The sequence below is a fragment of the Anabrus simplex genome, chromosome 3, assembly GCF_040414725.1.
Source record: "Anabrus simplex isolate iqAnaSimp1 chromosome 3, ASM4041472v1, whole genome shotgun sequence".
Lineage (NCBI taxonomy): Eukaryota > Metazoa > Arthropoda > Insecta > Orthoptera > Tettigoniidae > Anabrus > Anabrus simplex.
In genome coordinates, this window is record NC_090267.1 from 362261756 (window position 1) to 362283636 (window position 21881).

At 39.5% G+C, this 21881-nt stretch overlaps 1 protein-coding gene across 4 annotated transcripts in view; it reads left to right on the forward strand.

The window, feature by feature from the left end:
• The window catches only part of LOC136867343 (myosin heavy chain, embryonic smooth muscle isoform), a 543017-nt gene that overhangs the window by 87292 nt on the left and 433844 nt on the right, over positions 1–21881 (forward strand). For all 4 annotated transcript variants that reach the window (XM_067144510.2, XM_067144513.2, XM_067144511.2 and 1 more), the window contains exon 5: positions 9466–9609. In XM_067144510.2, the coding sequence (XP_067000611.2) occupies positions 9466–9609 (144 nt within the window). The remainder of the gene's footprint in view (positions 1–9465; positions 9610–21881) is intronic.

Below are 21881 nucleotides of genomic sequence, written 5' to 3' on the forward strand. Positions count from 1 at the left end.
CATTGCGGTGCCCTTGAAGTTAACCTGAATAAATTAGATAAAATTAAATTAATGAATTGAATGAGAGAGTGTGTTAGTTAGATGGCATAGGTTACCTCCCAATACACCTTGAGGTGTGTGGCCTATTGTTGTGTGTGCTTCAGACTAACTGATGTTGTGAGATTCAAATGAAAAAATAATAGAAGGGAGGGGGAAGGTCCTGAAGGAGAGGGGGCGGGCAGTGGTGGAGTTCGTGGGGGGGAAGGGGGAATTAAGGCGGGGTTGAAGGATGTGGAGAAAGGATGGCTGTTGAGGAAAGGTGCTGTGAATATTATGGAAAACTGAGTTATGACTTGTTCGTTTGATGATCATACTCAAGAAGTTAGAACCTAGTTTATTTTCAAATTTAATCATAATTTCATCCCAGTTTTTCAATGTCAATTTGTATATATATTTGTTTCATTTGTTTTATGTCACTTGTGTGCATGTACATTTGTTAAGTTATTAGATATTTTACATTAAGGCTGAAGATGGCCAGCCCCGGTCGAAACTAGTCCCTAATTAATTAATGTAATTTAGAATATTACATATTATAGTATTGAAAGGTGGACCATTACTACGTTATTTTGATAATGAAACTGTCTAGCATTTAATTACCCTTCATGCGAACTGTCCATTGATGAAGCTACGGTACTTTGGCGGGGTTGCTTGTTTTTCAAGCAGTATATAAAGGGAAAACGGCATAAGTATGGCATAAAACTTTCTGCTCTTAATGAACCTGAGGGCCTCACTTTCAAATTTATTTGTATGCCGGAGCCAACGACCAATTGTCTTGGAAAGGACTGTACTCAAGTGGTCATGCATCTTTTGGAGCAACTTCTGAATAATGGCCATGCTGTGTTCATGGACAATTATTATAATAGTTTTGCTCTAGCATCTTAGCTGCTGTCAGAAAAACACATACATTTCAGGAACACTCCGAGCTGACCGGAAGTACAAGTCTCAATTGTGAAGATGGCAATACTGCCTAAAGGTGGAACCATCGGTTAGTTTGCTGAGGGAATTATGGTGGGTAAATGGAGGGACAAGCGAGTGGTACAATACATTTCCTCACAGTTTGAGAACACAATGGTCACTGTCACAAATAAAAGGGGCCAAGAAAACAAATCTTTGTGCAATATAATGCAAACATGAAAGGGATTGATCGATGTGACCAACTGAAGGCGTACTGTCCTTTTGGAAGGAAAACCCTTCGGTATTAGAAAAATATTTTTGTCAACATCATTCAATTGATGATCATCAATGCTTTCCACTGATACAGCATGCACAATACCAGGCTTGGAAATCCAAAAATGGTTTTATACGTCTTTCGCTTACAAATACTGGAATCACTTCTGCCACCCCGTCAAGCAGAGCTAATCCACACTCCTCTAAGAAAAAACAACTTACACTGGTTGGTGAAAAATGCTTATGAGATTAAATCAATCAGTGGAGCTAATTCGCAATGTCTTATTTTCTACTCACATAATTATAGAAAATACAGGTGACAATGGAATAAGGCATTGCCTGGAAGTACAGATATTAGTCAAGGTAGAAGTTAACATAACACCTTAAAATACACACACACAGACTAAAATAGAATCAAAGGGATAAAAGTGCAGTTAACACAAATACACTAAGACAAAGGACATTATTACCCACGATAAAAAAGACTAATAAAACGGTTGATGAGATCTGCTGACTGCTCGTCATCTCGCAGGATGAGGGAGATGGTCCTCGGGAGTTTTAGCCTACAGCGCAGATTGACCAGGTCTACGCACTCCGTAAGGATGTGTACCACTGTAAGATGATCGCCGCAAGTACACACTGGAGGGGCTTCTCTTTTCAGTAAATAGGTGCGCATTAGTATACCGTGGCCGATCCGAAGACGACATAATACCACTGCTTTTCTCCGAGAAGCCCAAAGGGAAGTCCTCCACACCTTCATTGTACCTTTTATCGCTGTCAGCTTATTTGGAACTGGAGTGGCCTGCAAAGCCATCCCCTAATGAGACATAACCAAATGTCTCAGCTGAGAGTGAATATCACTTGCTGGAACCTTCTAAGGCAATGGGGGCAGTGTAACTGCCTCCTTGGCAGCCTTATCTGCTTGGGAGCCACATAAATGTGATTCTGGTGCCGGCATCCGAAAATACGGCCAGCAGGTTCTGGATCCGCTGCACCAGAGAGTACCGAGGGAAACAGGTATAGACTCTAGCAAGCTCAAGGAGTCGGTACACAGCAGAAAATGTTGGCGCTCATCGGACAGTGCGTACCGCAGAGCTTCACTGATAGCATAGAACTCTGCTGTGTACACACTACAAGTTTCCGGGAGAGCAAAAGGAAACCTATCATTGTCGACAACGAACTCACAGCCCATCTTCGTTTCTGTCCTCGAACCATCCGTATAAACGATGACTGAACCTGGATACTGGCCAACAACGGACAGAAAGAGCCTCCGGTAAATCGAAGGGTCCGTGTTTTCCGTTGAGCCAGTGTGCAGCTCCAGGATTATTTCAGGTCGCCCTATTATCCATGGATGTACCCCACTTGGTTGTCTGAAAAGGCAAGGAATCGAAGGTACATCAGATAATCTGTGATCGATATCCAAGCATATTTCGACCGGCCGCGTTGCTCGAGGAAAAGCAGCGTACGGCTGATGGTTTCCATTGTGGAATACGCAAGGATAGCTTGGGTGAAGTGGCATCTGTCGCAAATGTGCACATACAACAGGAGCATTTGCTGGCGTCTCAGGTGTAAAGGCAGCACACCAGATTCAGGCGTGCCAGCTTTCAAAAGCCGAAAATCAGATATATTGCCGCAAATCCCAACATTTTACGACACATCATTGATGTCGTAACTTAGAAAATATTTAACACATTATACTACTCAATTATGTAATTTCTCTTCCTTATAATTATAAAGTAACTTTGGCATGAGTTGAATGTAAATGGAGTGAAATGTTTTTTTAACCTCCATTGGTGGCAATGCACAACTTTCTCACTAACGCTCTCTGGTACACATGTTTACCACATGTTAAACAGATGAATGTTGCAGATGTGTTCTGGTGTTAATTGCGATAATTAGTGAAGAAAGCAACTTCAGACCACTCTCTCATAAAGACTGTAATAATGCATGTTTCATGCGAGATGTGAGCCATAAAACCTACATATATGTACCAGTAACCTATAAAGGGTCAAAGAATGTAGAAAAATCTGTGGTTTTCAAAAAAGTTCAGGAAAACTAAATCTGCTCTTGAAATTGAGAGTTAATTCTCTGCGATCAGGAGAGAGGGAGGAAGAACCAAAAATAGGGAGTCTCCTGCTTAAATTCGGGAAGTTGGCATATCTGTGAGATGCAGCTGCAGCTTATCCTGAACTAGGTGAAGTTAAGGTGCAGGTGACAGTTATTCCATCTAAAAGTTATGTAGTTGCTGTTCTAGCTGTGCTAGACCATAGCCCACTATGATGTCCTTTAAGCCTCGGCAGTTCGCCATATCTTGCGGGAGCTAGCGAATGAGAGCTGTTCTGTTTCTGATCGCCAGGAGCTTCGATAGCCATACCCTCCGGGATGCGCATGCCAATGCATTTCGATCTTTTCTGTTACGAGCGTATGTTTGTGAAGCAGAATTGTCAATATTTGAGAGTTTCTTTGTTTTAAAATCTGTGTTTCACTGTACTTTTGAAGGTAAGTTAAATAATTACAATTATACAGTATTTTTCAATAGAACTGTTCTAGATTTTTCCTATTGAATCTTTCAGACAGTTATCTCTACTCATAATGATTACCGTACATTATCAATGTTACACTGAAGACATGCCAACTCATTCTTTTCAGATGGTGTACTGTTGCGTTCCATTCCAAAAAGTAAATAGGCAGAAACTAACAGCACTGGTATAAGTTACCTTGAATTTCCTGTTGATCAATACCTGAAAATCAAATGGCTAAAAGAGATTTCATGAGATAAGTTTGAGCAAAACATGAAGTCTAAAGGCAGGATTCCACTGAGGCAACATTTGGCGACATGGAGCATACGACAGTGAAGCATGCGGCCGTGTGACAGGAAACATGTTGCCATCTGTCGAACACTCTCTGGTGCCGCATGCCTCGAAAATATGCTTGTCGAACAGTGTCGCCCGGGATCCGACAGTGTGTGGATCGGTGCTACAATTTCCGTGCGACAAAATGAATTGGGCTATTGAAAAACACTGCGAATTTAATTGGGCATTATCACAATGCTCAGGAATTGCGGAATGTAACATTGAGTGATTATAAAAACGGTAGCAAAGAAAGCATACGTCGAAACTCCCCCCAGAAAAATATGACTGCAGTGTCCACGAACTGAAGAAAATTTAAAAAATGCGTTCAGCTTTCTACCGAGAGCATAAAAGAATTCAGAAAATGAAAACTGGTGGTTTTTCTCCATTGAGAGGAAACCTGTGGTTCGCGTATAATCTACTTACCGTTCTTCTTGATGTCGATGCTCCAAACGTCAGGTGACAATGAGGAACGTGAGGTGAAATGATTTTAAGCCACTAATAAATGAAATAAGTTAACTGCTTATGAACTTTTGTAAATAAGATTGTGATTTATTCAATGCCTGCCGGGCCGAGTGGCTCAGACAGTTGAGGCGCTGTTTCTACTTGGCAGGTTCGATCCTGGCTCAGTCGGCTGGTATTTGAAGGTGCTCAAATACGTCAGCCTCGTGTCGGTGGTACGTAAAAGAATTCCGACGGGCCTAATTTCTGGCACCTCGGCGTCTCCGAAAACCTTAAAAGTAGACAGTGGGACGTAAGCCATTTATTATAAATAATATTATTATTATTATTATTATTATTATTATTATTATTATTATTATTATTATTATTATTATTATTATTCAATGCCTCGTATTCTCGTTATTAGTACTGGCAACAGTTTGCACTAGAAATAAATAAATTAGAGATAACTATTAAAATAGAATTTAATGACATTATAGTACTAACTACTACAACAATAATAAACTTGGCAGGGTCGATTCTAACTCAGTCCGGTAGTATTGAAGGTGCTCAAGTAGACCTACGTCAGCCTCGTGTCGGTAGATTGACTGGCATGTAAAATAACGCCTGCGGAACTAAATTCCGGCACCTCGGCGGCTCAGAAAACCGTAAAAGTAGTAACGGGACGTAAAGCCAATACCATTATTGTACAATAATAATAATAAATTCTACATATCTTTATCGTATGGCATTTCCATGCCTATGGATTTCTCGTAAATACATCGTTTAATAGCATAACAACAAATGGTTCTCTTTTCTACACTGTTAACACACAACAATTAATCTATTTATTTGGATACCCTTCGCCGCTACTCTATTTACGCAAAGTCTTCGAACACTGTTTCATCATAGTCTTTTTCTTCCTCACTATGTCTACTTATTGTCAGCCCCGTGGTGTAGGGGTAGCATGCCTGCCTCTTACCCGGAGGCCCCGGGTTTGATTCCTGGCCGGAGCCCTGTTTCATAAAACTAACTAATAATATTAGCTAATAATATTAGAACTCATAAAAATAATTATTAGTTAACCAAATTCTGTTTCATAAAGGTTTACACATGACTAATAAAATATCTTCACTAATATTAGTTCAGCTGATACAAATGGAGGTTAGAATCTGTCTGTTGCATATGTTCTTGGTTTGGGTTTGTTCCTAGCAGTAGGCTAATGCTTGACTACAACCGACTATTAATCCACATGTTCAAAAGGCTCACTTGATATTTTCGTTGTTGTGACTTCAATACATATGAAAATGGATGAAAGAAGTGAAAATAATGTGAGAGAAGAAAATTTCTTTGCGGAAAGTGATTGAGTTAAAGCGTCAACTGTTCACAGCCTTTTGCACACTATCTCTCTCCTTGTTCCTTTTACATTTTTATTTCATATGCTCTTAAAAATCTTTGTTGAGATGGACTAGCAAAATCTTTGTTTGCTACCCCTGTTGGTGGGGGCGGTAGAATAACAGCCACGGTATCCCCTGCCTGTCGTAAGAGGCGACTGAAAGGGGTCCCAGGGCTCTCAACTTGGGAGCGTGTGTTGGCGAACATGGGGCACTGAGATGAGTCCTGCCATTGCTTCAACTCACTTCTGTCAGGCTCATTTTCATCTACCCTTCTGACCTCCCTTGTTAAACTCTTGTTCTTTTTCGACCCTGACAGTATTAGGTTGCGAGGCCGAGAGAGTCTTTCATTTTCATGCCCTTCGTGGCCCTTCTCTTTCTTTAGCCGATACCTTCATTTTTCAAAATATTGGATCCTTTCCATTTTTGTATCTGATTACTGTTATTATAGATAATGGTTGCCTAGTTGTAGCCTACTTCCTCTTTAAAACAATCATCACCAGCATCATCTTGGTTTACTGGTGATATAAGCCAAGATTTTAAAAGATACTTGGAGTGTCCGAGCAGAACTGCACTAGAGAAACACAATGATACTGTATATCAGTACCAGCCGGTGGAGTGCAATGCGAAGCTGTTATTTTAAGGTTATGCTTCATTCTTTGCAGTGGAACGTTCTATTACCTACCAATCCTATCAAGCAAATACTCAAAAGTTATGTAATCTAACCTAAATCTCCCATTGTACCGGTATTCATATGTTTGTTACATGTACGTACAGGCTGTTTTTGACGTAACATTTATTGAACGGTGAATACCTACACTCGTTCCTTATCACTATTTGAATCAGAGTCTACCATTTCAGTGATCTTCATGATTTTATGCCAAAATATTAAAACACCGCTCACTTTGGTTTTACTAATAATATGAATTATGAGTCAAAATACACTCATGGAAATAATCCTAATAATATGAGTAACTTTTATTAGTCATGTTGTCTATGAAACAATTTACTAATATTATTAGGAACATCTACTAATAATTTTATGAAACATAATACTAATATTATTAGTTAATATTATTGGTTTCTTACTAATAATATTAGTGAAAGATGTTTTATGAAAAAGGGCCGAGGTCAGGGACTTTTACCTGGACCTGAGGGCTCCTTTGAGGTCCACTCAGCCTACGTGAATAGAACTGAGGAGGTCTCTGACGGTGAGATAGTGTCCCCGGTCTAGAAAGCCAAGAATAACAACCGAGAGGATCCGTCGTGCTGACCACACCACACCTCGTAGTCTGCAGGCCTTCGGGCTGAGCAGCGGTCTCTTGGTAGACCAAGTCCCTTCAAGGGCTGTAGTGCCATGTTTTTTTCTCTACTTATTGCCATAGTTGCCACGAGTTATCTTTCATTCTCCTAGTATAACTGTATTAGAAATGTGAACCACAAGGGTGTTAGATAATCAGAATAGGTTTAGGATATTCTGCTTAAAACTAAGTACATTTTAATTTTTAAAAATATCATTAAACTCCAGTGAACAATAAGTTCCTAAATCTCCCCTTACTTCTAGGCATACCGATTCTGCCATGGTACACGACCTTCATCTGACAAAGTACTCCATAAACTCATTACTCATTACTAATGGCTTTCGCCTTTTGAGAATTTCAATGTGGTTTGTTTGCCAAGGGCTCCATGCCTTATCAGTTTGGATCACTCCGCGCCATGCACATTTCCGGGATGATTCGTGAGATGATAGGTTGAGAAACTCGAAACAAGTGCCGGTACATCAAGGAAGTAGCTGTCACCAGCCGGTCAATGTCGAGTGAGGAACTGTTGTCTTGGTTGCCCTGATGGAATAACGTTTGTAGTTGGCGACAAGTCTCCACAAGTGACGCATGCTACACCCGGCAACACATGTAGCATACCACATCTTTTCTGCCCCACTGACAACAAGCCGCATGCTCCATGTCGCCCAAATGTTGCCTCAGTGGAATCCCGCCTTAACTCATCTGTAGCTTGTAGCGAACATTTTTCGGAATGTAATTACAAGCCAAACCTTAAAATTCAAGTTTTAAAACCAGGTAGTGTGTCAAGTATTTTCCTGAACTATTCACCCCATAAAGCGACAAGAGTAGTAACATAATTAAACAATTTGTGCCAATGAAATACGGAAAACTAAAGCATAATCCTGCCCAAGAACAGCATAATTATAGGTCTACTTCTTTTTCACTCAGTGAGTTTGCAACCCTAAAATTCAGTTGCTGCGCAGATGGAGGGAACTTTTATTTCGAGATCATGGAACTTTTCCTTTTGTAATATCTGTAAAGTGTACGTTGTGGTGGGTTAATAACAAGCTCAGACGTTTTTAGAAAGTATGAGGAATCGGCTAAGGAGCTGCAATTGCATGTACCCCATATCGGGTACCGAGCACTAAACATGGAGACAAAATTAAAAATTATAAAAACAATATGTCCTTCTGGCATTCGGCTGTGCGGGGACCTGTGTTGTCAGGCGGATACTACTGCACGGGTACATGACGCTCCCACCCGCCGATCTCTGGTGGTCACAAGCGGGTTTTCGGGCGTAATTGCACGCGTAAGAGGCCCAGCTCCGAGCAGCACGAACATCAAAAATTTTGAATCGGTCTACAACTAACCCTTAAAAAACAATAAAATATAAAGAGGGTCCATGGCCATATGACCCTTTTAGTTTCCTTCTACGGCAGGCAGGGATTACCTGTGAACGTATTTAGCCCCTCCTATCCACAGGAGGTCCAATACATGATGTGAAGCCGCAATCCATGTCCGCTCCCGAGGCCGCCTCTTTTAATCACCTCTTACGACATGCAGGGGATACCGCGGGTGTATTCTACATCCGTGTACCCATTTTTCGTCACCACTTATTTTAAAGTCTAGTCAGTGGATATTTAAAAAAAATAATTATTATATCATGTTGTCCATCTTGTACCATTAGGGGCCGATGACATTTTAAACAGCAATCATCATCATCATCATCAGATCTAATCTACGAAACATAAACATAACTGTCTATTCCTCTCGTAGCATTTTTCAGTTTCCTGGCACATACTGAAAATCTGATCCTGACATCCTGTGTGTGGTCTGAAACCGCACTGGTTTTCATCCAACTTCCTCTCAACCACTGATCACACCCTCCCTTCTAGGATGCCAGTGAATACATTGCGTGGTACACTAATCAATTATGAGTGAACTTGGAACACATTTTTAGATCCTTTTTGCCAGTTTTAGATCTTTTTTGGATATTTTTTGGGTTTCATAGGTCTTTTTTAGGTAGTTTATAGGTCTTGAACTTCTGTGCCCTAATAGTTTCGTGTAGCCTGGTTTTGAAACATCCCTTTCAATCAGAAATACTCTTCAGTTTCAGGGGTTATTTAGTTTTTCTTTTCATTCTCTTACGTGAATAGAACAGTTATCATAAGAGTACCATACTTCTATTGTGACAATATATTGTATTTGGAATGTAAAGCTGCAAATGAAGTTACACAGGTTAATTAGATATTTATTTCTGTATTTTTTTATCTAAGCCTGATAATCATGTTTCAGGGATATAAATCCAAAGTCGACGAGTACAAAAAGCAATATGAGAATTCGTGTTTGGAGAAGGATGAGATTATAAGGAAATCATTGGAGAAAGTTGAACAGAGAGCTCTTGAAGCTCAGGTGGCGAGTCTTCAAGATGAACTACAGGTATGACACCGAATCTTATAACTTATGATAAATGGAAAGAACACTATCTCTTGTCTAAGTATTTTATTCTTAGTGCACCAAAGGATTTATTTTTGCAGCCGTGAAAGTTGTCATTTGTATCAGTATTATACAAGAATGAAGCCAGTGCGCTGCCTTGAGAGAGTCCAGTTTCCTGATTTTACATTGGCTCCTCTTGTGTCCTAAGTTACAGAGAACTGCTGTGTGTTTTTAATTAAACACTGGATGAGCTGCATTAAGCAGTAATCTTATGTTTTGGTAGAATTTTTCTTATCAACTTCTTGAAATTGAGTCTTCCATAGGCAGCAGTAAGGTCAGTAAATGCTACATCTATGACCTGCTGTCCTTTATAGCTATCTTCTATGTATTGTTTTAGGTTCAGTATTTGACCACAGTATTGCCTACCCAGATAGAAACCTGGTTTGGTTAATTAAACTGATATTCAATTGAGGGTCATTCTCCCCAGGACTTAATACAGATGGTAAAGAAGTTACACTGGCTGGAAATTTGTGTGGGTTGTTTTTTATGTTTTAATAGTGCTACAGCTTTTGTTTAATACCGTATCTTTGGGAACTACTGTCTTGAAACTCAAGTGCCCATTTAATTTAAATCCACTCCTCCATACGAGGCCCAAACATTTTCCTCTGTTTTGTTCACCCAGCAGCTTTATTACTGGAAAACAGTCTCCAATTTTGCCTTTCTTGTCAGAATATCTTTAGAGTTTATGATTTTCAGTTTCTTCCTTAGTTTTTCCATTCAATAGTAGTTACTGAGCTGTTTGATTAAGAGTTACTTTGTCCACACCAGGAGGAGCACTTGCTGGGTCATTTTTGAGTTTTTCTCAAGCCTTCTGGTTGTCGTCTTATCCAGCCAATACATCAACTGTACCTTATTTTTCTCTTCTGAGGTTTCTAAAACATGCATCAGCCTTTACCAATCTGGATTGTTTGTTTGGAGAAGGAAATCTTAAAAAATTGTTCAAAACACCTTGGAGTTTTTATCATTTCACAGGATGTAAGACATTCTGCAGACCCTAGGAGTGTATTGACTGCTTGACAAAACAATGATAGTTCTCTACAACAGGGGCAATTTCTGTAAATCCGTTATCACTTCCTACTGTATAGTTCAACTACTGCAGGTGCTGTTTTGAAATTAAATTATCTTTTTCACTGGGCAGTCCCAGGTTTCACAACTACCTCTGCAGCGCTGTTTATGGCTCAGTGTTCTGTATAAGTGGATCTGCATCCCTTTTCACCTGGTGGCCAAACGTTTACAGGCTGTGAATGAAATTGACTGGTTCCTTTGGACGGATTTTATGCTAATGTTATGATATTACCGTTGAGGACAAATTTATTATGGAAATCAATGTTTTTGTAGACTTTCCAGATAAAAAAAGAAAGAAAAATGTTCACTCTGGAATGAGACGTCCAGGTGATATTGTGACATCACTTGTGCAAAGAGCATACGCACATTCCCATCATGCCTCGCTCTGGCGATCTTGGTTTTTCAGTCGATCACACTTATTTCTTGTCTGAGCTCTCTTATATCGATTATTTTTTGGTTAAGAATTGTTTTTGTGCTACAGAAATTAAGCGTGCCTATGCTTCCAATAACACTGTTCTACAAAACTATCATGATAAATATACGGAAGAATGGCTATGTTTAATATCTTCAAAAATTAGTGTTAACTACTTGTTCAGTAGTGTGTGGTGGTATGATTTTTCTTTGGCCCTTGATGGCAGAGATGATTGTAGAAGGCACCTTGAATCTGTGAAACGCACACAAATCACTTGCGAAAACTCGGGCAAATAATGAATCCGTAACAAATTTCTTTGTAAGTATTGGGGGTAAAGTGTGTTACAAATGCAGAGTAGCAGAACATAATTTTCCTATTGCACTTTCTGGTTATGCAGGTAATTTGTTCAAAGTAATGTTCCTGGATTTTAAAAAAATTCTCAGAGCTCAGTAGGTGCAGTCAACTTAAGTGCAGCAAGTATTTGGGAGATAGTTGGTTCGAACCCCACTGTCGGCAGCCCTGGAGATGGTTTCCCACTTTCACACCAGGCAGTTGCTGGGGCTGTACCTGAGTAAAGACCACGGCCGAATCCTTCCCACTCCTAGCCCTTTTGTGTCCCACCGTCGCCGTAAGACCTATCTGTGTCGGTGCAATGTAAAATAACTTGTAAAGAAAAACTTTGCAAAAGTATGGTTGTGGCAGATCAAAAATTTTTGCACTAGTAAATTTTGTGGCTAGTAACACAAACAAGACACAGTTCAATATTTGCAAAGTTCAGTATTTGATCCAGCAATTCCAAATTGTGGGGATGCTGATGTCGGCGTTTTACCCGCTGTTCCAAGACATCCCACAGATTTTCAGTGGGGTTCAAGGCAGGTGATTTTGCAGGCCAGTTGAGATGTAAGAGTGTGGGTGGGGGGGGGGGTGTTCATAAAACCAGTTGCATATGCGTCCAGCCCGAAGTACTTTGCTGCTGTCATCTTAAAAAATCGGGGTTTCAATAACATACTCATCATGCAGATGTTTTCTGAAAGGCAATGCATGATCATCTAGAATGTTTAAATATACATGTTGGTTTGTGTTAGTGGTCACCTCAGTGAGCGGGTCCAATCCATGATTAATCCAATGAGTGAAAGAATTCCCTTGAGGGTCCACCTATTCAGTACTTCATACAGTCTTACTGATTACATATGCATTTATTAAAAAATCCAGTTTCTGCAGATTTCGCCTTAAATTTAAGGCATGTTGAGCTGCATAATGAAAGTTTGGGGTTAAAAGATTGTTAGGATAGAAAACAAATGTTCTGTGCCTTATAAAATCTGACACAATCGGGTTGCCATTGTCTGTTGAACATACATGAATAAAAATACAATGCAGATTAAGAAAACAATTCACACAGTACGATCATTTAGAAAAACATATATAAAAAAAAAGTCCAACAATATGTAGATACATTTTTTTTTAAATATTCAATAGCTTATCACGTCTCTTGTAATTTCTGATATTTAGAAAATCATTAAAGTAAGGCTGCTTTTATGTTGCACTTATTTGGTTGTGAAAGAGGAGACTTCTCAGGGCTGTCTCTGGAGAATAATTCGGGCCTTGTTGTATCACGGTAAAATGGAATATTTGGTGTATGGTCTTATTAAAAGTCTGAAAGAAGAAAAGGGAAGAGTAACTAAGATTAAAAAAAAATATACAGATTTGAAAAAGAGGTATAAATTGGGGGATGAGTTAGTTTTACTCACCCACTTACTTCCTCTCTTGCAGCTGACTCTTCTTTAAATGACATGCCTTGTCTTGCTAGCTGTTGCCACTTGCTGTATGTTGTCTCTGTGTTGTGTTACATGGGGGAGAGTGAACAGGGCAGGAGGAGAAAAGGAAGGGAACCTGTAGCAGTTGTGGAAGGGGGCTTTTTGGCCAGCGAGACAACTGGAGGTGAGGAGTGCTTGAAAGATCTCTATTTTAAAAGTCCTTAATATCTCGAGGAAATGTGGAACTCTGTCGTAAAGGTGATTTTTGTTGCCTGTCGTATCGTTCATATTATGACTACCATTGAAGAATTGATGAATAAATATGTAGATGTTTTCCAACGTGTTCATTAGACTGACTCTTTAAAATGGTCAAATCTTGGTCACCAGACAGGTAAGCATGCCCTGTCTCTTCCTTATGGACGCTCGTAGCTAAAAATTTGCGATGTTTACTAGCGTTGATATGCTCCATGTATCTGATCGAAAAAATTTCCATTTTGTTGTGATAAAACAAAGTCTGAATTAATCTTCAGAGGCAGCGTTGAGAAGTCCTCTTCCATACTCTAAATAAGTTAAAGGAAGCTATCTACATACATATTGTCGGACTCTTTTTTATGTTTTTTTTTTTTTAAATGATACTGTGGAAATTGTTTTCTTAATCTGCATTGTATTTTAATTCATCTATGTTCCACACTCAATCCATGATAAGAAAAACACCGCCAAAACGTTGCAGACCCACCTCCGGCTTGAACCTGTCACAGTTTTCTCTCGCTAACAGGCTGGGATGGACCTTCATTCACTGACTGCAGCAATTCCTGTTCTAGTGAGTTGTTTTCAAGTGAAACATGAAAGAGGAAATCTTCCTTTAAGACTAAAAAGTGGTGCTTTCATGGCAAGATTGACAACAAAAGTTTAATTAAAAATCCAGCTGATGTACCATGTGGTAATACATCTAACCTCAATAGAAGTGCCTCTGCAAGGAGCTGTTATTCTTTTCCCCTCAGCTAGTACTAGCAATTCTTCTGTAAACAGTAGTGTAAATATTATTTTTGGTGTTGATATATTATTCAGTGAGTTAGAGTGATGTCTAAGGGGGAGAGAGAGAGAGAGAGAGTGTGTGTGTGTGAAATTTAATTTATTCAAGGATACTTTTTCTGGCTTGAAGTGAGTATTCAGTGTGGTAACTGTGTACAAATAGGCAGTATAATTAACTGTAAAATCTCTGCCAATGTCTGGTCCCAAGTCTGGAATGAGAAAGAAGGATGGTTTGCTGGTCTAGCATCCAGCTGTAAAACTGCCAATGCCGAGTGTTGGGCGGCGGGATATAACCTGACTCTCTAAGGGGGCCAACGGCTTTGGGCGAATGAGCCCCTTTAGGTGGGGTGATGGTCCCCACACTGGAGGAAATGCTACTGGAATCCATTACGCAGCGTCTGTTTTCCAGGTTAGGGGCGGCTGCACAAGGCATCTGTACTCTAGAGGAGCGGCCTCGTTATCAACTCACTGGATTACATCCAGAGTTATAATTTTGGACCTAGTCCCACACAGGTGACACCTTGACTGTCAACCATGGAAGGTCTTTTAACTTATACTCCACAGACTGAACTAAGAGTTCAGAGAAGGCTGCGTTCGGATAAGGTGGGCTGCCACTTAAAAGATACTGTGAATTCGGAGGCATGGAAATACCCCAGTACTACATACACGAACGAGACAAAATCAAGAACCAAACCAAAGCAGATAACCTACTTCTCTACACACAATATAAACTCACTCATGCAAACCGGTAAACTAAAAGTGATCACCGACATAATGTACCAACACAAAATTCTTTTCATGGGATTACAGGAAATTACAAACACTGACCAGGATGCATTGGAATCTCAAGGGCACAGACTTTATAAAGGTATACCCAGATAGAGAGTGATGAAGAATGTTCCACAATTTGGAACAGGATTTTTGGTCAGCCTTAAAATAATAAACTCGGTTCAAGAATTCAAATCACAGTCTCCACAATTCTCAACGCTCGTCTTAAAGGCATCTAATAAAATCTATACTATAACAAATGCCCATGCTCCCACTAATGATAAAAACAACTCCTCAAAAGACCATGAGGAAACTGACGAATTTTGAGACCTATTGGACCAGACCATAGATAACATCCCCAAACACATGTAAAATTATTAATAGGCGACTTATTATTACTAGCCCAAGTCAGTGCTTGGAAGCGGAGGCCTCGCACACACATGCTAGAGAGGCATCCATGGTTCCTCCACATGGGTGCTACGGTTGTTCAGGTGGAGTGGGGCTGGAGATTGAGGTGAAGGCTCAATGCTTGATGCTGGAACCAGCACATCAGTTTACTCTACGTAGCCTGGACGAGCCTCAGGTCGGGAAAGGGGTGATCCCAACCTAGGGGGAAAGTCCTGGCTGTGAACTTGCTCATGATAATGCCAAGTGGAGACCATGTTTGTAGGTCTACTGAAGGGGGAACAAACCTTGCTAGGTTCGGGCGAGGGGCGGACCGCCGGATGGACGACTGAGGGGCGTAGTCTCTGCTACGGAGAGCCTGAGTTGTGGGAGGACAATGTCTGGCCATATGCCTCACCACAGTATGTGAGAACGACACTCAGGACCCTACAAGGAGAAAAAAACCCTATGATTGATTGAAATATGGATGCTTATAAAGAACCAATTTCAAAAACTTTGACATTAAGGGAAGCCAAGGAAGCTCCAGTAGAACAGATCCGGGAGCAAGCTCAAGGACAGACTGTCGCAGACTCAAAACAATAAATGGCAACAGAAGCTCCAGTAGAGCAGACTGCTGTCAGAATCAATCAGCACGATACCAAACTTCTAACGCAAGAGTGGAGAGTGCTGAATGACACTTCAATCGACAAGACAGAAAGGACAGTCGTTTTAGCTCATGGTGAAAGAGACTTTCAAGAGCTCAAAAAGAGAAGCTATAAGGCTAAGCTCGGACTTGGGCAGATCAAGTTTCAACTCGTAACGGGAAAAATGAAAACCAATGTTGATAAAGATAGAACTGAAGGTCCTTCAGGCCAATCTTCAGAATAAAAAAAAGCAGCTGTGGCCAATTTTGCCATGATGTTCAAGTCTGAGGCTATTGACTTGGCCCTTATTCAAGCGCTATGGGTTGTAAAGGGCAGAGTAGCAGGACTGGCGGAATCTGGAGGTAAGTTGATGTACGATACAACATTGGAAATACCCAGAACCTGTCTTCTTGTGAACAGGAAATTAAAATGTCTTACGCTGCAGGAACACTGTTCATGGGACTTAACCGTGGCCAAGATTAAACTTGGAAATTGGGAGAAACCCAGTGAAATAACCATAGGCTCTGCATACCTCCCATATGACTCAATCTGCCTCCATCAGAAGAAGTTGAGAACCTAATTTTCAATGCAAAGAGGAAAGGCGAACACCTAGTCCTTGGAGCAGATGCAAATTCACACCACACGCCATGGGGCAGCACGAACTGCAATGCAAGAGGTGAGTCTTTATTAGAGTTTATTATTGGAACTGTGTTGATGATATTAAACTTAGGAAACAAGCCTACATTTATAAATAAAAATCGTAGGGAGTTAAGACATTACACTAAGCACTACGCATATTGCAAACTTTATTAAAGACTGCAAGGTGCTGGAGGAACCATCATTGGCACACCATCAGCACATCCAATTTGCAATAGATGCAAGACTGTGTGGGATTGAGATGTACAGAGACCGAAAAAGGACTGGAACGGATACAGAGAATTTCTAGGGAAGGCTGTACAAAAAATTCCAACTAACGTGACGGGACATAAAGAATTGGATGAGGCAGTGAAACTATTAGAAGAGGCCATTATAGACTCATTCCATGAAAACTGTCCTCTCATAGAAATGATAAATACCAAAACAGTAAGGTGGTAGAACAACAAACTAGTCAAAATGAAACAAGGTTAGGATGTTCTATAGAATATCATCTAGAAATGGTATGTGGGACGTATATCATAGGAAACTCGCTGAGTATAACCTAAGGATACGGAAGGAAAAAAGAAAATCTCTGAGACTGTTCTGTGAGAAAGTGGAATCACACACTGAAACAGCAAGGCTCCAGAAGGTTCTGAAAGCAACCTGTATAAATCAAGTGGGGAAACTGGAGAAACCAGATGGGTCATTTACTCAGGCGGGGAGGGACACGCTGGAGATACTAATGTACTAATGGCGTGTCACTTTCCTGAGGCTGAGCAGATGACAGAAGATGAAACGGTTGGGACAGATAGTGGAGCTCGAAGAGCAGACAGGAACTGTGCCAACAGAATGATAAAACATGCTCATGTAAAACGGGCAATCGACACGTTTCATCCTATAAAGGTTCCGGGGCCTACAGGAAGGATGGGAGATACTCGTCAATGCCCCGACAGACCTTTTCAGAGCTAGTCTAGCTTTGGGTTGCGTGCTGAAATCATGGTCTGAAGCTAAAGCAGTATTCATACCTAAGCCTGGAAGGGCAGATTATGCCCAAGCCAAAGCATACAGACCATACAGAGAGGAAAGAGACTTGGAAATATTTGAGAAAATAATAGATTATACTCATAAAAACAGTAATAATGATATGGTAATAATTGGGGGATATCTAAATTTGCCTGAAGTTGAATGGAATGGAGCTGCAAGCGAAGCCCATGAACAGAAACTGGCAAATAAGTTAATTTCGGAGGGAGGATTTACACAAGTAGTACAAGAACCGACTCGTCTCAATAACTTACTAGATGTATTCTTGGTTAAACCATGGGAAATTTTTAATAAAACTGACTTAATTGAAGGAATAGGAGACCATAAGGCTGTAATAATGGATGTAGGACTCGTACCAAAAAGGCTTAATAAGAGGGTTACACAAGACAAGAAATTGTACAGAAAAACTAAAGTTGATGAATTTGGGACTTACCTTAAATCACAATTTAGTTGTTGGATAAGTGAAGGGAGTAATGTGGATATACTTGGGGCTAAATTTAAAGGAATCATTTGGGAAGGAGAGAAGAGATTTGTACCTGTTAAGAAGGGTAAAATGACTTCAGACTGTGTTTATTATACAAGGGAAATAAGAACTTTAAAAAGAAAATGTAGAATAGTAAACAGGAAAAGCAAAGAGGGTAGGGAGAGTAGAGAAACTAGAAAACAGCTAATGAGGAAACTGAATAGAGTGAAAAAGGAAGCAAAAGAGAATCATATGAATGGCATACTTCAAGAGGGTAATGACCACAAAGGGAAATGGAAGAAGCTGCATTCATATATCAACCGAGCTCGATAGGTGCAGTCGCTTAAGTGCGGCCAGTATCCAGTAATCGGGAGATAGTGGGTTCGAGCCCCACTGTCGGCAGCCCTGAAGATGGTTTTCCGTGGTTTCCCATTTTCACACCAGGCAAATTGCGTGGCTGTACCTCAATTAAGGCCACGGCCGCTTCCTTCCACTTCCTAGGCCTTTCCTATCCCATCGTCGCCATAAGACATATCTGTGTCGGTGCGACGTAAAGCAAAAAAAATATATATATATCAGGAATCAAAAAGGAAAAGGAATCCAAATTCCTACAATGGTGGGAGAAGGGGGTGAACACTATTTAATAGATACTGAAAAAGCAAACCTATTTAGTAGGGAATTCAGAGATTCAGTAGATGATTGCCAGGAGTTGGAAACCGAAACAAAAGATAGAGAGGGAGAGACACATAGGGAAACAAGAAGCTTCTCATTCACAGATGAAGATATTTTCAGAGAAATCCAACTGCTTCAGCAAGGAAAAGCAGCAGGAAGTGATCAAATTACTGGGGAGGTATTAAAGACAATGGGGTGGTACATAGTGCCTTATTTAAAATTTCTCTTTGACTATCATAAATAATAGTGTAATACCAAAGGAATGGATGGAATCTACAATAATACCAATTTATAAAGGAAACTGTGATAAAAGGAAAGCAGAGAACTACAGACCAATCAGCCTGACCAGTATAGTTTGTAAAATACTGGAGAGTTTTAATATCAAAGTACATCAGAGGGATATGTGATGATAAAAATTGGTTCATGAGGAGCCAGTATGAATTTAGAAAGAAATTTTCTTGTGAGGCATAACTGGTGGGATTTCAGCATGACATATCAGATCAATTGGATTCAGGAGGTCAGTTAGATTGCATAGCCATAGATCTTCCCAAAGCCTTTGATAGAGTGGAACATGGAATATTATTAAAGTAATTGGAGGGAATAGGTTTGGACGTAAGAGTTACACGTTGGATAAAAACATTTCTAAATTCAAGGGTACAGAAAGTCAAAGTAGGGAATAACGTATCGAAGGAAGAGAAAGTTTGGAAGGGAATTGCACAGGGTAGTATAATCGGTCCGTAACTTTTCTTAATATACAGAAATGTTTTAGGGAACAATATAACATCAAAAATAAGATTGTATGCAGATGACATAATTGTTTATAGGGAAATAAATATCATTGAGGATTGTTCAGAATTACAAAGGGACCTTGAAATTATCCAACAATAGGTTGAAGAAAATAATATGAAGGTTAATGGAGGCAAATCAACTGTTACAACTTTTACAAACAGGAGCTTTAAAACTGAATTTGAATATACTTTCGATGAGGTAGTTATCCCAAAAGATGGATGGCAAGTGCAAATACTTAGGTGTGAGATTTGAAAGTAATTTGCACTGTAAGGGTCATGTTGATGACATTGTTGGGAAAGCATACAGATCGTTACATGTTATAATTAGGCTACTTAAAGGATGCAATAAAGAATTAAAAGAAAAAAGTTACTTAAGTATGGTTCGTCCATTATTGGAATATGCAAACAGTGTTTGGGATCCTCACCAAGAATACCTAATAAAAGAAATAGGGTGCAGAGGAAAGCAGCAAGATTTGTAACAGGGGATTTTAGGAGAAAGAGTGGTGTATCAGAAATGTTAAAGGAACTTGGGTGGGAAACTTTAAGTAAGAGAAGGGAGAAAACTAGACTTATACGATCTTACTGATAAAAAGTCCTTATACAGTTGTTTAACACTTGTGTAGTAATACAGTGAATAAATCCTGTATAAGCATTATATATTTTTCTTACTAATAAACGTGGTATATGCGTTGTATTACTATACAGCACGTATACACTCGTTCCAAGGCGTAGGGATCTCTTCCTGGAGTTCACTGGCGTTTTTCGCACGTTCACCGCCTTTATGATCGCTTCTGCTGGTTACCTACAGGCAAAACTTTCCGGAAAGTCGCGCAGTAGCACGGCATATCGAAAAGGCAGCGGCAACACAAAGTGAGTCAGCTAGAAATTGGCTTATACTGATATCAACATTTCTTCAGCTTGCTTGTGTAATGAACGCCAAAAAAATAAATGGTAAAGCCAAAGAAAAGATCAATAGCTCCTAACTGGCATAGTACGGAAAACGTAAGCAATTGTAATTGAATCGGCGAGTTGAAAAGTGTACACATTCTGAAATCCTTACTTTTCAGGAGAAAGGAAAACCTGTTTTGTAGCTAAACGAAAGGTTTGATCAAAAAAGTTTCTATTAGGCATTTATACATTATATATCTGCGTATTCAGGTACAAAGTATGGAAATCATATTACGTACAGTTTTCAACTTATACCATTTTTTATGTCGAGGAATATGGCCCTTTTTAGGGTACTCAAATTTGATAAAGATCTTTGTAGAGGCAGATAATGTATAATAAATTCACAATTTCAAAAGTCTATTAAGCAGTAACACATTCTTACCCCAAAATACGCCCAACCATCATTTCTTTTATCGTTATTCATTGTCATTCCGTGAGACAGCTGGAAATGAGCTCATATTAATATCAACATTTCTTCAGCTTGCTTGTGTAATGAACGCCAAAAAAGAAATGGAAAAGCTTAAGAAAAGATCAAAAGCTCCTATCTGGGATAGTACGGAAAATGTAAGCAATTGTATTTGAATCGGCGAGTTGAAAAATGTACACATTCCAAACTCCTTACATTATATTTCTGCGTATTCAACTGCAAAGTATGGAAATCATATTACGTACGGTTTTCAAGTTATACCATTTTTTATATCGAGGAATATGTCCCTTTTTAGGGTACTCAAATTTGATAAAGATCTTTGTAGAGGCAGATAATGTATCATAAATTCGCAATTTCAAAAGTCTATTAAGCAGTACCGTAACACATTATTACCCAAAAATACACCCAACCATCATTTCTTTTATAGTCATTCATTGTTATTCCGTCTCTTTAAAGTGTTTTATATTGATGTTCTGTTTGTTTTACTTTACGAAGATGTCTAGCCTCCATAACCTCTGAATGGTGTATGTCTTCTATGTTTAAAATACCGTGAAGATCATCAACGTTATCATCCATTCTTTCATTGTGTGTTCATGTTAAATGGATAAGTCGAATATTTCACCGCGATTATATTACTGTAGACCATAAATATCGCAAAAATAAACTGCTCACTCGTTTCATTTTCTGCTACTCGCTGCTATACAGCGCTTATAGAAGGGTCCTGGTCTGTATAAGGAATTCAGTGAATAACTATAACAGATGTATACACAGGAGGCTTATACGCGGTTTATTAGTAACGAATTTCACATAAACAGTGTATAAACCTTGTATAAAAGTTATACACCGTTTATTAGTAAGACGGATATAATTATATAGAGCCTATACAAGAGAAGAAGCATGGGGAGATATCCGTGAGAGGGTTCAGTTGGAAATAATTATATTGGCAGGACAGACCACAAATATAAAATTAGAAGGAATTTTAGCAGAAGCGATTGGGGTAAATTTTCATTTATTGGGAAGGGTGTGAAGGAGTGGAACGGTTTACCAGGGGTAGTGTTTGATCCTTTTCCAAAATCTGTACAGATATTCAAGAAGAGAATAAACAGCAACAGAGAAAATGAATGAAATGTTAGAGGGCATTCGACCAGTGCAGATTATTGTAAATAAAAAAATTTGTGTGA